Genomic DNA, 20,918 nt, shown 5'->3' with positions numbered 1-20,918 from the left:
GAGGGGAAAGAGGATGGCATCACAGCAGGAGCCAGATGAAAGCTCCGTGCATGGACAGAAGGGACAGGCGAGGTCATTCTTTGTGTGCTGGAAGGGCTCAGCTGACAGTGTTCCCCGGGGGTTGCCCTGCTAAAGCTGCTCTCTGCTCCTGATGGAGGTGTGATCTAGGAGAGTCATGTTTTTTCTGAAAGAGGGTCGCTCCTGATGGAGGTGTGATCTAGGAGAGTCATCTGCTCTTCCCCTGTAATGGCCACACATCGTGTTTTTTCTGAAGGAGGGTCAGTTGTTTCCCTTCCTAACCTTACTGCTCTGCTGCTGCTCTTTCCTCTCTGCAGGGCTAATTCGCTCTCGGGTGCGAGGAGCTGAAGTGGCTGCTGCTGACATTCTCACCTTCTTGGACAGCCACTGTGAAGTCAACAGCGAGTGGCTGCAGCCAATGCTTCAGAGAGTAAAAGAGGTGAGCACCATGTCCCCCTCTGCGGTAGATGGGGCTGGCTGTCTTGTACTGGTGGATCCTCTATCCTCACATGCCATTAGCAATGCTGGTGAGGACAAAGCCTGCCCAGCTACTCCTCATCTCAGACAGACTGTTACAGAGGAAGGTACAGCCTGAGCTATATGGGCAAGAGATCCCTGATGGGCTTCTACGTTCTCCTGCCAGTGTGGCAGGGCAGGAGGTGCTGAGTGATGGGATGCAATGGTGAGTGCTTGAACCACCGACTTGCACCTCATGTCTAGTGCAGGTGCTGTGCCTCCTGCCCACCTCGCAGGACAGCCACTTTGTGCTTCCTGCCCACCTCGTAGGACAGCCACTTTGTGCTTCCTGCCCACCTCGTAGGACAGCCACTTTGTGCTTCCTGCCCACCTCGTAGGACAGCCACTTTGTGCCTCCTGCCCACCTCGTAGGACAGCCACTTTGTGCTTCCTGCCCACCTCATAGGACAGCCACTTTGTGCTTCCTGCCCACCTCGTAGGACAGCCACTTTGTGCCTCCTGCCCACCTCGTAGGACAGCCACTTTGTGCTTCCTGCCCACCTCGTAGGACAGCCACTTTGTGCTTCCTGCCCACCTCGTAGGACAGCCACTTTGCAGCACACACTGTGCAACTTTTCCATGATTGCCATCTCCCTTCTTGCTGCTGGACCTTCCCCTCTGCTTTGTCACTGCCAAAATTCTCCTTCCATTAATGCTTCTGCCAAGCTGCCAACACACACCACCTGCATGCAGGTGGCTTCCTAGTGCAGAGGAGCTGCCTGTGAGTGCAGGGATGTCCCTTTGCTGGTTCACTTGGGAAAGGATTGGTGTGAGGCTGGAAGAGTGATGACGAGACAGGAATATTAGCAGCTGTCACCCTGACTGCACTGTAGGGGAAACATATGGAGCAAACTGGGGAGAGGTAATGGGAGAAGTCACAGCCATGCTTGTAAGTGGCTGGGATTGATCCCCTGCTCTGAAAGGAGGATGCCGTGGAGTAATGGGCCCCAAGAGAAGGGGTGGAGGCTCTAATGTTGCCTTGTGTTCATGTCTTTCTTGGCTTAATAAGAGAGAGTGGAAGAAGTTGAAACTTCAGGATTGATGACTTAAAAGCTTCAGCTTTTTTTCTCCCTGCTCAATAAATCCTCCATCTCGGAAGCCCATAAATATTTACTTTACTGCCGCTCTTTAAGTCAAGCTGCAGCAGCAGCAGCACAGGGGTCCCCAGGCAGAAAGGACCTCACTAGTTTCGTCAGGAAGGGATCTAAGTTGCGAAAGCTTGGGTGCCAACACCACTATTATTTAGTGAGCAGATTTCAAGGCAGCCTATTTCTGACCTACTTCCTACATTTCTGGGATGCATCCTGGTTCAGATTTCAGACTTGCCCTACCCAGCCCAGGCTGCCAGGTGGGTACTGGAGGGAGCCATGCTCGTACAGAACAGAGGGGAACGTGCATGGATGATGGGCTCTTGCCTGGGATGTGCCGTGCTGGCCAAGGGGGCCACAGCAGTGGGAGCTATTGCAAGCCACAGAATGGAGGTTTAATAGGGAAGGCATGGAGGCTGGCAGCTGTCTGGTAACAAGATGCTGTTTCTGGCATGGACAGCTCTCCCAGTTTTATCACTTGTTTCAGCTATCACGGCACTCTTTAATGCTGTGTCTCATGATGTTGAAATATTGTTAAAGTCTCAACGTCTACTTCAGAAAAGGATTGCAAAGGAAAGCTGTAAATATCTATACCCCTTAATGCCAGTAAAGTATCTCCAGTATCTTAATATTATAATATTATGTTGTTTTCAATTTGCACTGTGATTCTTAATGTGAAGTCTTGATTCATAGTAAGATGAAGATGCTGTCTCAGTGTGTTGATCATTTCTACGCTGATGATAATGAGTTCATTCAAGGATGGCTGAGCAGCAGGTATGCTGTCATAGATAGCAAAACCACGCACAAAACCTTGGGGACAGTGATTCATGTCCTGTCACTTGGGCAGGAAATAAAGAGCTGTTTCTTAGCAGCAGTCCTGAGTACTGGGGTCCCAGGCGCCGTTCCCCATGCCCATGGCATGCAGTTAGCTAATAACCACCATCTCCACGTGTGGATGTAGTGGCCACAGATCACTTGCTCAGCTGCCAGAACTGTACTGGAGATGCCAGACAAAGATTTACAAGGGCAACTTTGTGTTTTCTGATCTCTGGCACCCTTGACCTTCCAGAAAAACCTGACTCCTTTTTTTTCTTGCTTTCTCTCTCTCTCCCTCAGGATTATACTCGAGTGGTGAGTCCAATCATAGATGTTATCAGCCTGGATAATTTTGCCTACCTGGCAGCGTCAGCAGATTTGAGAGGAGGTGGGTACAATGAATAGCTTCTGTAAGTTAGGCCTGAGGGATGGTGCATGAAAAATAATTTATGTTCTCTTTGCCTTTCCAAGAAAACAGTGATGATCTTTCCTGATGGGTTCTCTGTCCTCTTTTTTCCTGCAACTTGGAAATTCAGATCTTTTGCAGAGTTAAAACAGAACCCAGCTAGTGTTCTCCTCTGGAGCTTGCATCACTGTCACAACATTTTGCACTTTCAGAGCTTAATTAACCGATTAAACACAACACAATACCATAACACAGTATGGATACTGGAGTCTGACAGGGCCTTCCAGTTCCTGCTTCTATCTGCCAGGCAGTTGAACCCCCTTGCAGCTCTTCCTGTGGTTACCCACAGTGCCTGGTGCTCTTCTTCTCTGGCCGGGGTTCACTGCTTGTGCTTGCCAGCCAAAGGCTACTCCTTTTGTGGCTACCCTTAACACCAGTATAATGTTAGTGACTGTGCTGTGCTCGACTGTCCGCCACAGGCCAACTATAAAGAAATGATAGTCTTGAGAGAGGTGATGGTTACAATGGTCTGCAGGTCTTTGTTCCCAGAATACATCACATCCTACAAAGTCCTTTGATTAAAGCCACATAACTTTGGCAGACAGTGAAGTGTAAGACAGAGTGGCCAAAACACGCTGACAACGCTGTCCTGAAGATACGGAGTGGAGCTCAGCAGCGATCTGTGATCTAAGGGATGAGGATGCCAAGACAGAAGCTGGTGAATTCTTAGCTACATTAGGATAGACTCTTGCCATTTTGGGTAGACCATGAGGGAGGTCAGAGAAGGAAAGCAGAGGTAGCCTGTGATGTAAAGGTGGAGGCTGTCAGTGAAGCAAGTGAAAAAACAATAACAAAACCTATTTGATGTGGTTTTTTTCCTTCTCAGGGTTTGACTGGAGCCTTCACTTTAAGTGGGAGCAGATTCCTATAGAGCAGAAGATGTCCAGAACAGACCCAACTCAGTCTATAAGGTAGCTGTCTCTGATGGACTGTGTACAGTCCTCCAAATGCTTTTACTAAGCCTTCACCTGTATGGCAAGGAGCGTATAGGGACTGCCTCACTGAGGATGAAATGCCACAATGTTCACTTGGTAATGATGAACTCTTCGTGTTATTTTCTGTCTGTATCCTAATTCTGAGTGTGTTACTCCCTGAATATTGTAAGAATAGCAATTACACACTTGTAAGGCTTACATGGCTTGTAAGGCCTGCCACCTCCATGAGCCACCTCTTCTTCTATATGCTTGTTTTTGTGGTCTCACTCAACACTCTGAATGCCTCAGAAATCCCTCTGGGGGTTTTCAATTACCTTCATCTTCCAGGTGAAGAATTAAGGAATGAAGCAGCTAAACAGTTACCCAGGAAGTGTAAAGCAGACCTGGGAACTGAATCTTGCCTAGTAATTTGAGCACAGAATTATCCTCCCCTCCTAAATACGCGTGCCCATGGACAAAACAGACTCTGTTGGCTGGAGCAGTTGTTGCCAGCCTCGCTGCTGTGTCCGTAGCTCTGAGGAATGTCGAATGTGACAAATCCTGATATAAAAAGTCACAGTGCTTGTCTGTATAGGCAGACAGCCCCCTGTTTGTAACATAAAAGTATGGTTCGATTCCTCTGTGTAATTTGTGAGCCTCTGATTTGTACTCTAGAAGCAACCAGCTTGCTAACAGCAGAGCAGTACGTTCAGCAAAGTCTCTCACACTGTGTCTGCGTGGTGAACACAGCCATCAGACGCTGCCCCTGTCATTCCTCCACACCACGTGTGTTTGTATAAATGGAAAACACACAGCGTTACTCATGTAGTGCTTGCAGGATGATCTAACAAATTCAGGAGGATGATCTAGTGAGGGGGATCTCAGAAGCCTGCTGCAGGTTCATGTCCCAGCTCTGCTGTTTTTCTCTTTTAAATGAGATACAATTTGCCAGACCTGGACAGATGGTAAAAATGAAGATGGCAGTGCTACATACACATGTGATTATTTTGTGTGGGCTTGTGTTTCATTTTCCAGGACACCTGTCATAGCAGGAGGCATCTTTGTGATCGACAAGTCCTGGTTTAACCACCTGGGAAAATACGATACTCAAATGGACATCTGGGGAGGAGAAAACTTTGGTAAGTTTAGTGTGTTTCAGGGGGATGACACACAGGACCACTTCCCAGTCTTCACTGCCTGCCAGAACTCTCCTTTCAAGAGGGCTGGCCTGCACATTGATACAAGGCTAGGGACATGGTCAGGTAATCCAGTCCCCATGTCGGTCAGAATTGCATCGCTCTCAGCTTTGTGCAAAGTAAACGGAGACTTTTAGCAATCAGGCACACACACTACTACACAGGTGCTTCCACAGTACAAGTAAGAAAGAGGAACCTTCTTTTATTTAAATTGTAGCTTGTTTTTGAAGAATATTCCTCCAGTCCTTCACATGACAGGCTGTGTCACCCCAGCTCTGAGGTGGACAGTCACTGTTATCCTCTCTTCTTACACCTCTTCCTCTTTCCTGGGCAAGTCTGAGTTGCTCTCCCAACTTGATAGGTCAGAAGGAGGTTTTTCCTAATCAAACACGCCTCTTTGTAAGTGGAATTTGGGTACAAATAGATTCAGAATGCAAATGCTTAGAAGCATACTGGGCATCACAAACTTCTGAGAAATTCAGAGGCCCGGGGTGGTCTGTGCACTGATAGGGCATGGTGCTTGAGCCCATCTCCTTGCACTTAATGGTGGCACAGATATTCCAGGCATCTCTCTTTGCCCTGTGTGAAGGGAGCCACAATGTCACCAGGTGTCAGTGACTAAAGGAAGAAGAGTATTGAAAAGAGGCTCACAGAGACTTCCAAGTATTGGGGGCATTCATTTAGAAATGGTGCAGGTGGAGCTGAAGACATAAAAGCCTTCCTCTGCTTTGCAGTCAGTTTAAATAGACTTTTCAGTAGCTAACACTGCCAAAAAATTATTCTCTTTCCACAGTTTCCATAAATGTCAGAGATGTGTAAATAAATAACTTTAAAGTAGAATTTATGTGGTGTTTTCTAGCACCTATAGGACCAATAGGAAAGAAAGAAATAGTCAGGAAGAGGAACCTTTTGTTTCTCTGAACACAGCTGGGAGAGCGGTTTCTTTCTGAAATGCTCTCTCAAACCAGGAGATAACAGAATATCAGGGTACACTTTCCTTAGGCTTTTGGTTGCCTGCTTCTGCCCACCTGGGAGCTCAGTGGTGGTGTCTTTTGTGTGTGTCAGTACCTCAATGCTAAGCAGAGCTGTCTGCCATAAGTGGCAGTAAATTACCTGCACACCCACAGCCCTTCTTGCCCCTAAGCCTCTGCAGAACTGCTCTTGTCAGGCTAACTTTAATTCAGCTCTTAATTCAGCATTTGCAGGTGAGGTGAAAGAGTGGTTCTGACTAATTTGGGTAGGTGAGATGTGCCATACCCTGCCCACAAAGGCCATTTTTAATCGACTTCTTTGAAACTCTTTTTCCTGTGAGGAAACAGGGTAAGAGAATGTACAGAAAGGGCACAGAGCGGGGTACAGAATCTACACACGCAGCAGGTACACAGAAATGATGGGGTATTACCAGCTGCCTGAATATCCCTCCATCCGGATTTGTGCTGGTAAACCCCTTTTTTTCCCATTGTGATGGGGAAAAGCCACAGTGATTAAGTCATTTAAAACATAGATGGACTAGGTCACGTCCTGGAAAATATACAGCAAAATTTTCTCCTGTGCTTTCCATCAGAGGATGGTTGAAAGTCCTTAATAAGCTACGTTTGATCTCCATTTTTTCTTCCGTGCCCAAAATCTGCATTCTTTAACCTCATCTTTCAAGAATTCTGTTATTTACAAACCTGGACGTGCAGTCTGTCTGTGCGCCTAGGATATGAGTACAGCATGAGAAATCCTCTCTTGGGAAGCGGACATCACTTTATACGTGCTAGATTGAGAGTTTTGGTTTTGTTACGGGCCAGAGTGAATCAGAACCTCATTCCAGGAGAGCAAATGCCAGCTGGACACACCACCAGACACAGAAACTTGTGTTTTGGCCTGGGTTTTATTTTGTTGTTCTTAAAACTCACCCTCTCTTGGAAGCTGGAACTCCCTGTTGAAAAGAGGCTGAAAATAATAAGCTCTAGGAAAGAGTCAGGGAGAGACAAGAGCTGTAAGAAATGTCACAAAATGCAGTCTACTAAAGTGTTTTTTATACTTTGATGCTAGATTAAGTACACCATCTTCCCCTCCAAAAAAAACCTCACAATGATCAAACAACTTTTCCCAGGAGCTAGAGAGGAAAGCTATGGAGAAAGATGAAGGTTGGGAAGATGTTAGTGTGCGTACATGCTTTGAAACAGCCATTAGTTCTGGATACATCATTTCTTTTTAATTTCTAAACATCAGAGCCCCATAACTCAAGCATTACTGGAGGGAGATCCTAACTGAATAAAGTTTTTGAAGCAATCAGTCTACACAGCCTGAAGCCCGTGTGGTAAGGACTACCAAACTACCCAGCTAATTTTAGTTTCCCTTCTTCCTCCTCCTCTTCTCACCACCACATGAAGTGTAAGTGGAAAACCCCTCAGTGGTGTCAGCGATTAAACTTGCGAGGACAGACCCGTAAGCCTGAGCGAGGTCGCGTCTCTTCTGTGATGCAAAGAGCGCCTGTATATCAAAGCTCCGTGTTTTTCTAATCCTTTAACAAAATGTTGGATTTAGCTTCAGGACCAGCCGGATTGCTTCAAGTAGAAGGGGTTTTTCCGTGCTTTTATAGTCACACTATGAGACTGGTTTCTGCTCTCAGTGGCTCCCCCAGCAGAGGCAACTGGTGACAAACTGTAACCCAGTCATCCACTTTCCTAAAATTTATTTTACTAACATTGCTGAACAGAGCAAGAACAGGAAGATATTGTAGGGTGGCTAACGTGGAGGTATGAGGGAGAGGACCCTGCTCCAGCTATTGACTCACTTCCTATGCCCTCGTCTTGTTCTCTTCTTTTTCCTTGTCTCCTAAACTCCCTTTCTGCCTCACATCATTTGCTTTACGTGGTGAATTCTTTTTTTCGTCCATCCATGTGCAAGGCTGGAGAGTTACACAAGTCCAAACCAAGGTGGGTGTGGGAGTGATCTCAGTCTGTTGCCAGGTGCCATCCTGAAGGCCTGACAGCAACCACAAGGGCCTGGTCAGAGGGAAAGGTGTCTCACTGAAGTGCTTGGGGGACCGAAGAGAGGAGTGGGCCTGGAGAAGGCTGAAAGTCTCTGAGCCGCAAGGGTTGCCCCTGTTTTAACAAAGGAAGGACAGATTTTCCACTTTCACCATGGCCTCGCTTTTCCCGATTTTGCTGTTGCAGGCAATACCTGTAGAGCAGAGGGGCAAGGTTTGCAGGCACACTGCTGAAGTTGCCCTTCCTGGTAATGCTTCCGATCTGCCTGCAGCTGTTTGACTCTTTGGGGTCTCTTCCAGAGCTCTCTTTCCGAGTGTGGATGTGTGGTGGCAGCTTGGAGATCGTGCCTTGCAGTCGAGTGGGGCATGTGTTCAGGAAGCGCCATCCCTATGACTTCCCTGAGGGCAACGCACTGACTTACATCAAGTAGGTGTTGGGTAGGTCCTGGTAGCAGCCAGGTCACCTCGATCTTGGGCATGTCCAAATAAACCTGAACTCCTTGTTGTCTTTCTGCTGATGACAGAGGAGAACAGCTTGTGGCTGAGTGTCTGTTCTCAAGGAAAGAATGAGTTCCTGTTTCTTGTGAACAAAACCTGTTCCCTTCTCTGTCGTTTGTATTGGTGTGTCTTGTTCTTCCTCAGTCTGCAATGGAGTGGGGAGCAGTACCCCAGAGAGAGACCCTGGCCATTCGTGGGTACTGTCCTATGACATGTGCCTGTGTATCAGCAGTCCTTAGTCACCTCTGCTGTCTCTGAGCTGCCTTTGAGTCCAGAGAGCCACTCTTTGCTCTGGGACAAGCGCTAAGGACAACTTCCACTGCAGGACAGATAGGAATAAAAAAAGATGAGACTAAGTGCTTCACAATGACAGTGGTTAAGCACTGGCACAAGGACCCAGAGATGCGATGAAATCTCCATCCTTGGAGATTTCGAAACTCCACCAGACAAGACTCTGCACAACATGACCTAACCTGAAGCTTTGGGCAGGAGGTTGGACCAGGTGATACCTAGAGGTGCTTTCCAAGCTGTATTATTCGTGGTGTTATTCTAATCTGGGGGAAGGGACACTGTAAAGCAGGTTGATGGTGGCAGTCCGTCCAGCTGTCTGCAGAGGGGGCATGTGCGAAAAAATCATGGTATGTTACGGCTGTTAGAAATGTTATTTCTGAACTGAAGCGTCCTTGCAAGACTTTGTGGACGTAACACTTTGTAGACTTAGCACATTCAATCTCTATCCGTGTGTACTTCATGTGTGTTTCCTGTTTGGGCCTGTCTCTCACTCCCTTTTGGCAGACAGGCCTTGGGTCTGCCCGCCCGGTGCCTGCTCACTGGGAGGGCAGGTTCTCCAGCGGCACGCAGCAAAGCATCTCCTCATCCCCCTGCAGGAACACCAAGCGCACAGCAGAGGTGTGGATGGATGAATACAAGCAGTACTACTATGAGGCCCGGCCATCTGCCATTGGGAAGTCATTTGGAAGGTAAGCAGCCCCCTAAACCTCAGTAGGAGGGCTCTGGTAAGCCCCTTGTTGGCAAGAAACAGATTTTTGATCTTTGGGGCTAAGTATGGGAAACAGATGCTCTCAATGGCTGGCTTGCCAGGGAGGTTGCAGCTTGAGTGTCTGGCTAACAAGATTTGCTTCCACTTCACTTTATTTTTTCCTCAGTAACCCTGCATAAATCATTTGTTAGCAGAAGGGCAAAGGGATCTGTAATGAAATTAAAAGGCCAGACATTTTAAGTGGATAGATAAGAATATTTTCTAACACAGCGTGCAGCTGCTCTGGAAATGTGAGCTGTGGAGTTATTAGAGCTTGATCCAAAGTTCCTGTGCGGATGCAGAATCACAGTGCAAGCACAGAGAGCTGGCACATGGAGCAGGTTGCACTTAGTGCGCTCCCCTCTTTCCTGATAGATGAATGGGTGGTTTGGTTTGTAGGGCAGGAGAGAGCATGGCCAGGGCTGAGACATCTCATTTAGAAACACAGCCTGGCTGTGACTCGCCTCCAGCACCTGCTGAGCCCAGTCCTATGCAGAATCGTGCTCCTTACTGCACCTTTGCTAAAGCTGTCTCCAGACCACATGGGATGTTACGGGTTAAAGTGTTCTTTGTGACCCAGAAATCAGTGGTGGACACCAGAACCTGGGATGAGGGGAGAGCTTACTCTCTGTGCTAACAAACCCCTGTGGCTCCCAAATAAATGTGAAAAATCCCCGGAGCGGTGTATATCTGTGGGTTGTATCTGCCTGTGAACAAGTGACTGTTGCTCTATCAGCATAAGGACTTTGCAAATGTGGTTTTATCTCAAATGTGTAGCTACATGCACTGGGTAATGATGCGTCTCCTGCTTATTTGATGATAAGCAGGTTTGATCTGACCCCCACACACGTTTCTGTTGTACATCATGCTTTATTATCATGATGCATTACATATTTTTGTGCAAATAGCTTTGCCTACCCAATTCATCTGTCCTTGAGCTGACTGCAGCAGCTGGACTGGGGCCAAATAGCAAGTAACCCTGCTGCTTGTGAAGGAAACAGCTATTGCACGTTGAACATGGATATATTGCTAATGTGTTTTAGGGTGAAAAACTTCAGTTCTTGTTCACGCACACTTCCTAGGGGCTTTACTGGCAGCGTTGGCTGAATAAGAGCTGGAGCAGAGCTGCAGGATTTTCTTTCAGCTGATTTCTTGACCTGTAGCAACAGCCCTGTGAACATGCATTAAATCAAGATTTTAGAATGTAAATGCCTCTGACACCATCGCTATCAACTGGGCCTAAAACGGACCCTCCTTCCCCACAATTTCAATGTGAATATAGGATCCAAGTACATTCTCCTGAGGTATGGGCAGTACAGCAGCCTCTCCTTATTTAACACTGTGGGACCTGGGCCCTGCCTTCATTCTGAGCCAAAGGAAGAGCAAGAATTGCTCTCTGAAGGTGTTTGTATTTTCCTTTTCTATTTCATACCACTTGCTTCTCACCTCCTTCTCACCTCAGGCCACTGCTAGTGCTCTGAACCCAGCAACAACTAGGCTGGAGAAGTAAGGGGAAGAAGTCTTACAGGCTTCCCCAAAGCTCCTGGCCGATCTTGGGTTGCCCTTCCTCCCGTTCACTGCTTTATCCTCAACAACCTGCCTGTGTTTCCAGTATTGCAGACCGAGTGGAGCAGCGGCGCAAACTGAACTGTAAATCCTTCCAGTGGTATCTGGAGAACGTCTACCCCGAGCTCAAGTGAGTCTCTGCTTGTGGAAATCTCTGAAGGATCTGGTAGGTGGGTCACAGCAAGAAGCTGGGCCTTGGTGGCACAGGGCAAAAGAGAGACTTACGCTTGGAAAGTATTTTCCTCTGTTCTTTTCGGTGAGACACCTCCTGTGATTTCCTGGCTTTTATAATCACAACAACTCCATAACAGGTTTGTTGCTCCTGCTTCTGGGAGCCCTCTGCTCTGCCCCATGCGGGTGTCCCTCAGAGATGAGCAGCAGTGGTGTTTCTGAAGGTGTGGAGTGTAGATAAGTGCTGAGGCACTACATCCCTCCAAGTTAAGGCTTGGTTTTTTTGCCTGTTGGACGCTCTGCCTGAAGGTAGTCGAGTCAAGTAGAGCTGGACAGCCTCAGTGCAGAGGTGGAGGTGGTTCAGAGGAAGCCTTGGTGAATGCCAGAACCAGCTGCGCCCGTGGTTTTCCCTGCCCCGGGTCATGTTGTGGCATTGCTGTGCTGGGAGGCAGCCCGGGCAGAGCTGTGTTGTTAGCACTTGCTAGCTAACACAGCCGGGCAATACATCTTTACATCTCAGTCCAGCAAATTCTATAGCTAACATGGGCCAAGGCTAAAACATCCAGCTGTTTCCTGGCCTTGACAGATCTTTCTTGTATTGCTATCTATGAGACAGTGAATATGTCCTAACACTGTGGGGAAGACTCTGGAAAAGGGAGAGGCAGAAGATAATCGGATATGGCTTTTTACTGGCAATGGCCTCTTTCAGAAGAGGCATCACACTGGACTGCCTGGGATGCACATAAAGCACCTTATGCCCTCTGAAACAAGAGTACTAACCCTCTGCCCAGGTTCTTCATTAACTTTTGCATCCTCCAGGCATTTCCAGTGAATAGCTAGCATGATATTGTTCATTTTCTGTCAAATGAAGGGGACTATGTTTCAGTAAGGGGCCAGCTACACCCTCATAGATGTGTGAGTGCTTTGGACATTTCTGTGTACAAAGTGCCATGCAACTGTCATTTTACTTCAAGGGTTCCTGAAAAGGAGCTGATTCCAGGAATAATTAAACAAGGGGGAAACTGCCTGGAGTCTCGGACACAGGATACCACAGGGAATACACTGGCTGGCGTGGCAGTCTGTAAAGGAACAGTGAACAATCCGCCCGTCACTCAGGTAAGGTGGGCTTCAGTTTGGTGCTTGCTGGTGAACATAGAGGCACCTCTGGCCTTGGTGGGTTTGTACGGAGGTGAATGAAGGATTTGGACCTGTTAATGATTTTAACAGTAAGCAGTAAAAGAAGGTGTGCCCATCTCTTAGAGCTCTGCTGGCTCAACAGACCTAGCAGTCAGGCGTAGAGTTGGAAGGTTTTCATCACTCAAAGGCAACAAATAGTGCTTGTGTGCTCGGGTCTGCAGTACGTCTGCAGCCCACTCACTGTTACTTGGGCACGCTCTGCTTCATTACCCAGCCCATGAGAACCGGTCCTGGGTTGGCGTGTGCTGGTCCTGCTCAGGTAGTACCTTGGCATGTGAATGAGAGGTTTTCCCAGAATCAGAACCGTTGCTTGGTCTGCCAGTTCAGCTGTAGCTGCAGATGGCTTGAATTGTACTGGTTTACAGATAGATCTGAGTGTGAAGACCAAATAGAGCTTCAATACCCAGCTGTAGTAATTTGGTGCAGCTCTCCTAACTGCAGTGGAGCTTGCTGGTTTATACCAGCCGAGGATCTGTGCTCGGTCTCTTCTTTTGGTGACCAAACTCAGCAGGGAAGCAGTTTGAGAAAGTTAAGGGTCACAGGAGGATATTTTACGCCAGAAAATACATGTTCACATCTGTTAACCAGTTTGCAGCCAGCATTCAACATGCCATTTAATCTGACTCATCGTTCCATGTCGTTACCATTTGAAATCTCTGAAACTTAATGAGTTTTGTATTTCTTCCTTGGGGAAAGTATAATAATAATAGTTGATTGGGTCAGTTATCCAACTAGTGAGAGGAGGGAACAATGAAGAGGCTTGTGCTTTATGTGTGCTGGTGATGTAAGTGATGAGTGATCATATATTCATATCCATGGATATGCTTGCATGTGTTTTGCTTCACTTGCTAATCTCTAGGTCCCAGATACATGGCAGGCATGTTCTGTAACATGTAAAGTAGGCAGAAGCAGTGGCCCATCATGTAAACAAGTGGTTGGGGTCCTTCCTGCTTTGTAGGCCTAAATCTGTAAAGCCGCAGAGCAAGGAGTTGCGTGGGATCCAGGGTTAATCAGGCAGCTCAGATGGACATGGGAGACAGCTACAGGCTTTGAAATAGTCATGGTGCACCAAGCCTGAGCATAAGCTTCTGATCGGGTGAAGACTGCTGCCATAGTCTTCCCAGGGAGCCTCTGGTAAGAGTTGAGCGAAGGATACAGGTTTTTGAGTTATCTGATAGAAAAAACTCTTTGTCTCTCCTCTGGTCGCCGTTATGATCCTAATGGAATCTTTCTTTTTCTTATGCCAAAGGAGTGGGTATTCAGCGACCCTTTAATTAGACAGCAGGACAAGTGTCTTTCCATTACCTCCTTCTCTGCTGGCTCTCAAATCACACTGGAAGCCTGCAATCAAAAAGACGGCAGACAGGTAGGTAACTGCGCCTGGTTTTAATCCCATTGCCACATACCAGTGTTCCTACATCAGTGCAGCCTGTAGGGGCAAACCTAGTACTATCCAAGTGTGTAACTAGTTCCCTCTGTCTTCTGCATTTCTCTCTCTGGTGTGTTTTGTAAGCTCTGATGCGTGAGATTGCCCGCAGCCGAGGCGGGGAGCACAGACCACAGTAGTGTGTGGGTGCCTGCTCTGCCTGGGCCCTCAGCAGCGGGGTTGGCTCCAGCTCAGTAGCACCCTGACCTTGCTCCTTGGATACTTTGACCTTCAGCCCCACCAGTGCATGGATGGAGCACAGCATCAGAGAGGGGTAGATAAGCAGCAGATAAGTGCTTTGAGACACCCAAGGGAAGGATGGTGTGTGCCATCAGTTGTTTACTTGTTTAGAAGTGGGAGAACTGTGGTTTTTGTGCTGTCTTTGGACATGTGAACAGACCTTCAAAACTGAGTGTGTGCAGCTCATTTGGGAAATGCTGACTGACATAAAGCACCGTATGTTAAACCCGAACTGCTCCCTGGGGAAAAATACCCAGCAGCAGTGTTCCCAACAAAATGCAGTGTTCCCAAGAAAATGCAGGTCTGCCGCTCTTATGCTGTTTCCAAGATGTGCCTCCCTGATCTGTCAGGACACAAGTCATTTTTCCTTACAGCACAAGGTCAGAGATGGCCTCTGTGGTGGCCAGGATGCCCTCACAGAAATGTGACGTACCTTTTAATCAGAACTGGGCAAAACACAACAGGCAGGCAGGGAACTGGGCTTGTTTCATCCCCGGTTCCTGTGCTTCCCTCAACACCAAGAGAGAACAAATTTTCTGTCCTCTAAGGCTGTGCTGGCTCTGTGTTTTCTGACACATCAGTTGTTTTGGTAGCCCAAAAGTAGGAGCTGCCTCAGCTTGCTACCAGTCCTCAGCAGTATTCTCTTTTGTGACTACTTTTTAATGCTGTACAAATCTCTGAATTTAGTTCTTCCTGAAAGAAAGCACTGAAATCCAGTCTTGCCTATTTATGGAAAAGCCTGTGTAGACTTTCCTCTGGAGGGCTGGTTAATGCAGAAATGTCTTGAAGAGTTGTCACCATGAATACGCTGGGAAAACTCTGAGTTTGGATTAGCCTTGCAAGGATATCCCGGGTGGGCTGTGCTTGCCTGCTTCTTGTTGGTAATCGCTCACCCCCTTGCTGTGTAATTAGGTCACTTAGCTTCCCCTTAGGTGCCTTGCAGCATTTTCCTCCCTGGCAGCAGAGAGGACTCTAGCAGCTGCCAAAATCTGCTGTCTTTCCCTGCCTCCCCTGTCATGGAAGGACAAGGGTCCCCTGAAGAGGGGCGGAGTGCAGGCCTTAGCAGCCAGAAGAGAGAATAATCCAAACTAACATAAGGAGCCTCATTCTGCTGCTGGAATAGGATTTATTGAGCCTTTATGGGTTGATTATATACAGGCTCGTTGTAAAGTCGTGCCCACACACATAAGGATGTGAGCCGTTGTTTTCCATTACCTTATGTGAACAAACTGCACTTAAATCAAGGACTTGACCTAGCAGATCGTTTTGCCAACTGACTGTAAGCAAGGATTTAGTTTAAGCATTTTGAATAATTAGAGACTGATTTGAATCACAGCTACCATTCCAAAGCATCTTGTGGCTGAAGGGATGAAGTGGCGGAAGTGCATTTGAATTTTTAATCTAATTTGGAAATGCTCTGAAACGTTGGGGGGTTTTTGGAAGTCCCAAACTCCCATTTCAGATTTCTGTTTATAAAGCCAGATTTCTACTTGCAGTGCTCAAGTTTGTCGTGTTCCTGGGGAACGTTGTTATGGTCCCTTCCTTCCATAAACACAAAAGTAGTTGTTAATACTGACATTGGATTTTAATTGCCTCAAAGTCAGTGGTCTTTGCAAACTATTCCATTCTGTCTCCTCCATCTTTTTTCTAAAGGGGCCACCTGCATCTAAGACAATGTTTTCTGCTTACTTTGGGAACTGACTCTTTCTCTGTCAGGTCCTTTCTAGATAAGAAGGACATGGACCTGTAGGAGCAAGTCCAGAGGAGAGCCATGAAGATGATCAGGGGCTGGAGCATCTCTCCTGTGAGGACCAACTGAGAGAGTTGGGGCTGTTCAGCCTGGAGAAGAGAAGTCTCTGGGGGGACCTTATAGCAGCTGTACAGTCCTTAAAGAGAGCCTACAGGAAAGATGAGGAGGGACTTTTTACAAGGGCAGGTAGTGATAGGATGCTCAGTAAGGGTTTTAAGATGAAAGAGGGTATATTTAGATTAGAGATTAGAAAGAAATTCTTCACTATGAGGGCGATGAGACACTGGCACAGGTTGCCCAGGGAAGTTGTGGATGTCCCTTCCCTGGAAGTGTTCAAGGCCAGGTTGGATGGGGCTGTGAGCAACCTGCTCTGGTGAGAGGTGTCCCTGCCCATGGCAAGGGGGTTGGATCTTTCAGGTCCATTCCAACCCAAACCATTCCATGATTCTATGGAGAGTGAAGCTTAACAGCTTCTATGGGGGTCATCTGAGAGTGCATGTCTGGACTGACAGGGCGTGTGTTCTGAGGCAGAGAGGGAGTCTTGTTCTTCCTGGGTTGGCAGCTTGCAAAATCCCCTGCCTAGGATGTCACCCAAGCCCAGCTCCTGTTAACTGGGAGGTTGAGTTTCAAGGAAATGGCCACTGACAACTTGAAAGTGCAAAATGAAAAGGCAAAGCTGGAGGGAACAAATTCCCTCAGTTGCCCTACAACTTGCCTGTCTCCCCATGGGTACTAACAGCCCAAAGAGTGAGTGCTGGGGGTAGAGCAGTGTTTTCCAACCACACATGGGGAGTAGCCACTCCTCAGTTCAAGCGGGCTTCTCAGAAAGTCAGAGGGGCTGAGTGGGAGTGCAGGAAGGGAAGCTGAGCTACTTCGGAGAGGTGGAGGTGACAAGCAAGAGCCTTGAGTAAGGGATGTGAGTGGAAGGGGGTGAGCCTGGGCAACGTGCGTCACACACAGAATATGTCAAGAGGAGACAGCAGAGTGATGAAAGCCCAGCTTTGAACATCTCTGGTGTCACTGCCATCACAGGTCTGCGGTGGAAGATGTTTGGACTTTTCTGAATCCAGACTTCGTATCTGTGTCTGCATGATGCAGGAGGAAGACTTCTGACAAAAGATGGGGCACGACGTGGCTTCATTTTTTTTAGTGTTACCAGAGCAGATTGGTTAAATCCTTGTGACAGCATCATAAAGCTCCTAAAGTTGCTTTCTGCTTTCAAACATACTGAATCTGTGCCCGTGCTACGCAGCTGCTGTGCGTTAAGCATGTCCACAGAGCAGATAATGTTGTTGTTATTTTTGAGTGCTTACAACAGTCCATCTACTATACATGTAATAGTCTAGCAGAGGCTTTACAGTATTATGGGCTGTATCTGGAGTATTCAGAATAAGCCTAGAACTTTGCAAGCAGGAGGATACGAGACAATGGTCAAAATTTGTATAGGTTTTGGTTCTGCCAGCCTATTCTTGGTTTGAAAGGAACCAGGACCAAAATCTAACTGGCTCCGTGGTCCTGTTGATCATTCGACACCAACAGCTGGCACTGCTCGCAGAAGACCAGCCAGGAGCTGTTCTGCACAGTCAGAACTGGATTTCAAACCAGATGGATGTTATCCATAATGTTATTTGGAGAATAGCATTTTTTTAGTTGAATGCACAACAAATTATTGCCTTTGGCTTTGGCTTTGGCTCTGACTGACAGTGGGAGCGGCATTGTAATTTGTATTACAGTGAGGACAAATAGAAGGCAAAGTGAGAGTCAGACACTGAAACAGGAGAATGAAAATGAGAAACGCTGGCGCAGCGTTTCCCAACAGAACGGGAAGCATGCTGAGAAATCCTATTAAACAGCCATATTTCATTAAAATGTGCTGAGGGGATATGACCCCAGCCTGAAAATGAGGACGCTACGATTTCTCGTGAAACAAACAGTGTTTGAAGTCCTGTGTGCCTCTGGATGTGACTGGGAAATTTTCCCACCTTGCTTCTCAGTGTGTCGTATCACCCAAAGTGTGGACAAATGGAGCTTTACATGGACTGTTGAAAAAGAGAAGGAGTGAAAACCTGTCTGTTCTGGAAGCACCTGACTTTTTATTACCCTGAAAACTGACATTAGTGTAAACACTTTCAGCTCTTCTATATACTGGGTAGAAGAGGACTGGCTATTTCTGACTTTTAGTAATTGCACGTGGAATGCTTCTATCCAGTCACCCCAAAGTACTTTACAATGATAGACAATGAAGATGGAGAGAGAGCTTTACAAAAGAGTGGGGAAATTTTTGATCTGCATTGGGAAAGAGGACCAGGACACAGGATTTCAAAGAAAATATTGATTCTTATTTTTCCACCTCCACTCCAAACCTGCTGTGACCCATAAACTGTATTATCTTCATCTGCACAAGAAAGGGAGACCAGACAATATTTTCAAGCCGAAATTTTTCAGATTGTGCAATGCTTATGTCTTCCAAATGCTTTCCATCCAAGTACAGGCCACTCATAATGTCTGGGTGTAGGAGGCGAGATGAGACGAGAGGAGAGGACTCCCTGTAATGCTTGGCTGTGTGTGCAGGAGGGGTCTGCTCTGTTTGCCTGTTTTTCCTGCCCAGCTCTGAGGTGGCTGACAGTCAAGCCGAAATTTTTCAGATTGTGCAATGCTTATGTCTTCCAAATGCTTTCCATCCAAGTACAGGCCACTCATAATGTCTGGGTGTAGGAGGCGAGATGAGACGAGAGGAGAGGACTCCCTGTAATGCTTGGCTGTGTGTGCAGGAGGGGTCTGCTCTGTTTGCCTGTTTTTCCTGCCCAGCTCTGAGGTGGCTGACAGTGGCAGACGAGCATCCTGTCTCCTGTTTCCATCCCACCCTTCTTGAGGGAGAGATGTGCTGTGTCCCTGCAGGCTTAGGTGTTGGGCTGCCATTGGTAATCCTGTGGTCTGGCAGTCAGGCAGGGAGCTCTTGTGAAAGGTTCGGGTGAAGTCGGGGGTCTCTGGTGTCTCACAGAGAGCAGCAATGCACAGTTTCTGGCCAGAAAGGGTAGAGTCCATCACTTTGAAAACACCACTTCCATGTGAGATGAGGAGCCCTGCTTTGGCTTTTACTGTCAGTATGCTTTGTAATAGCTCCATGTGTGGCACCTCCCTGGAGCCCAAATGAGCCTTATATTAAACTCTGTTGCCTTTTCAGTATTTCTGCTCCCCCTTCCCCATCCTTGCCCCGCTTTCTGTTGAACATAGGGATCTGGGGTGGCTTGAAACGTTGGGCTCGCCAGTGGTGTGGTTCACTGAGAAGCTCATCACCACCTACAACTACCTCAAGGGAGGTTGTAGAGAGGTGGGTGCTGGTCTCTTCTCCCAGGTGATGGGGGATAGAACAAGGGGAAACGGCACCAAGCTGTGCCAAGGGAGGTTCAGGTCAGAGATAAGGAGGAAGTTCTTTACTGAGAGGGTTGTCAGAAGCTGGAACAGGCTGCCCAGGGAGGTGGTGGAGTCACCATCCCTGGATGTGTTTAAAGAGCGGGTAGACGAGGTACTTAAGGATATGGTTTAGTGGGTAGACAGGAACGGTTGGACATGATGATCTCAGAGGGCTTTTCCAACCGAGCGATTCTGTGATTCTGTGTGTGTGATTTGGTGTATTTTGTTAGCAGCAGAAAATATGCTCTGGTGTGTGTTTGCTGGTGTCCTGCTGTGCCTGTTGCTGTAGGCTCTCCCTGCAGACATCGCAGTGGGTACTTGCTCAGCGTGGAGGGAAGGCACTGCAGCAGGTCTGTGATCTGAAGGAATAACGTGAGCAAGCCTCCCAGTGGTGCTAGTTTCCTCCTGAACAGCTAGGGGGGAGAAGAAAACCAATGTCTCTTGGTAATTCCTTTGTCTTCCACCTCATCTCATAGCAGCATAGTCCTTTACAGCAGGGTCTTCTGGTGAGCTATGGGCATTCTCTAGCACATGCACAGGGGAAGGCAAAGCACGAGGCTGGGAATGCACAAGTGGAGAGAGGCAACAGGAGGGTGGAGGACAAGCAAGAGTTTCCCTTCGCACATTAGGTGCGCTTTGGAGAGAATCCAGAGGCTCTTCACTGAGGTGTCCGTGACCCTGGGAAACAGTGGTGGGGAGGCCTTGTGCAGGGATTGCACCAGCTGGGCACAGTGTGCTGCTTTGCAGGGGAGAAGACCTCCTGCTTTCCACTCCATCAGTACAGCTCCTGCTCTGTGGTATTAACTCTTCTTCAGCTGTTTGCAGAGAGACTTCTGCCAGATGAGAACCAGATGGCTCTGGGACCTGTGTTGTCATTGGGTTGCAGCAGCTGGCGAGGACACTGCAGTGCACAGACCGCACTGTATCTTCCTCTCCATCATCACTGCATTCCTTTGCCTATTAAAATCAGCTTCTTCCTGCTGCATAAACAGCTCTCCTTTAGTGATATCCTGTCAGTCAGGGCTAGCAGTGCTGGCCAAGTGATCCTGCCTCTGATCTTGGAGGAATATGTGATACAGGAGCCATAGATTACTCTGGGCTTTGCAACTGCCCTGCCCTCCAAATAAACATAACCAGCACACAGATTTGGAGGAGAGCTGCCAGCCATATGTGAACATAACTGGATGCCTTAAACCACACAGCATGTGGCAATATGTTTGCTGTGTTAGCCAAGAATTAAAATGTCCCTAGGTTTTGACATTGCCTGGATATTGCAGGAATTTTTTAATTCACTTTGCATATAATTTCTGCAGCTGCTTTGAGGTCAATTAATGCTGTCAAGCTGCTGCTTTTTCTTCAGCAGTCCCACGGGTTAGCCAAAACATCCTCATAGTATTCCTAAGCTGTTTACTGACTGAGCACCCAGACCTTAATTCTGAGCAGGTCGTCTGTGTGACTGAAAAGAGTGATGGGAAAATCCCCAGAGCCTGGAGCGCTCAATCCAATAACTCGCTGGTCTCAGCTGTGCCCCCCTGGAGGGAAGTGGCAAAAACTCACCTGGGAGAGCCCAAGTCCACAGACTCGTTCCTGCTTTTTTCCTTTCACTGTCAGCCACAATGGTCC

At 47.6% G+C, this 20,918-nt stretch overlaps 1 protein-coding gene across 1 annotated transcript in view; it reads left to right on the top strand.

The window, feature by feature from the left end:
* The window catches only part of GALNT16 (polypeptide N-acetylgalactosaminyltransferase 16), a gene marked incomplete at its 5' end in the record, with an annotated part of 24,863 nt that overhangs the window by 2,976 nt on the left and 969 nt on the right, over window positions 1-20,918 (top strand). Inside the window, 9 exons of the mRNA XM_010188136.1 lie at window positions 336-457; window positions 2,739-2,826; window positions 3,731-3,815; window positions 4,854-4,957; window positions 8,295-8,421; window positions 9,380-9,472; window positions 11,144-11,227; window positions 12,243-12,384; window positions 13,715-13,831. Of these exons, the coding sequence (XP_010186438.1) occupies window positions 336-457; window positions 2,739-2,826; window positions 3,731-3,815; window positions 4,854-4,957; window positions 8,295-8,421; window positions 9,380-9,472; window positions 11,144-11,227; window positions 12,243-12,384; window positions 13,715-13,831 (962 nt within the window). The remainder of the gene's footprint in view (window positions 1-335; window positions 458-2,738; window positions 2,827-3,730; window positions 3,816-4,853; window positions 4,958-8,294; window positions 8,422-9,379; window positions 9,473-11,143; window positions 11,228-12,242; window positions 12,385-13,714; window positions 13,832-20,918) is intronic.

The sequence above is a fragment of the Mesitornis unicolor genome, unplaced genomic scaffold (genome assembly GCF_000695765.1).
Source record: "Mesitornis unicolor isolate BGI_N332 unplaced genomic scaffold, ASM69576v1 scaffold2287, whole genome shotgun sequence".
NCBI classification, from domain to species: Eukaryota; Metazoa; Chordata; class Aves; order Mesitornithiformes; family Mesitornithidae; genus Mesitornis; species Mesitornis unicolor.
This window is presented reverse-complemented; position numbering and strand designations above follow the sequence as displayed.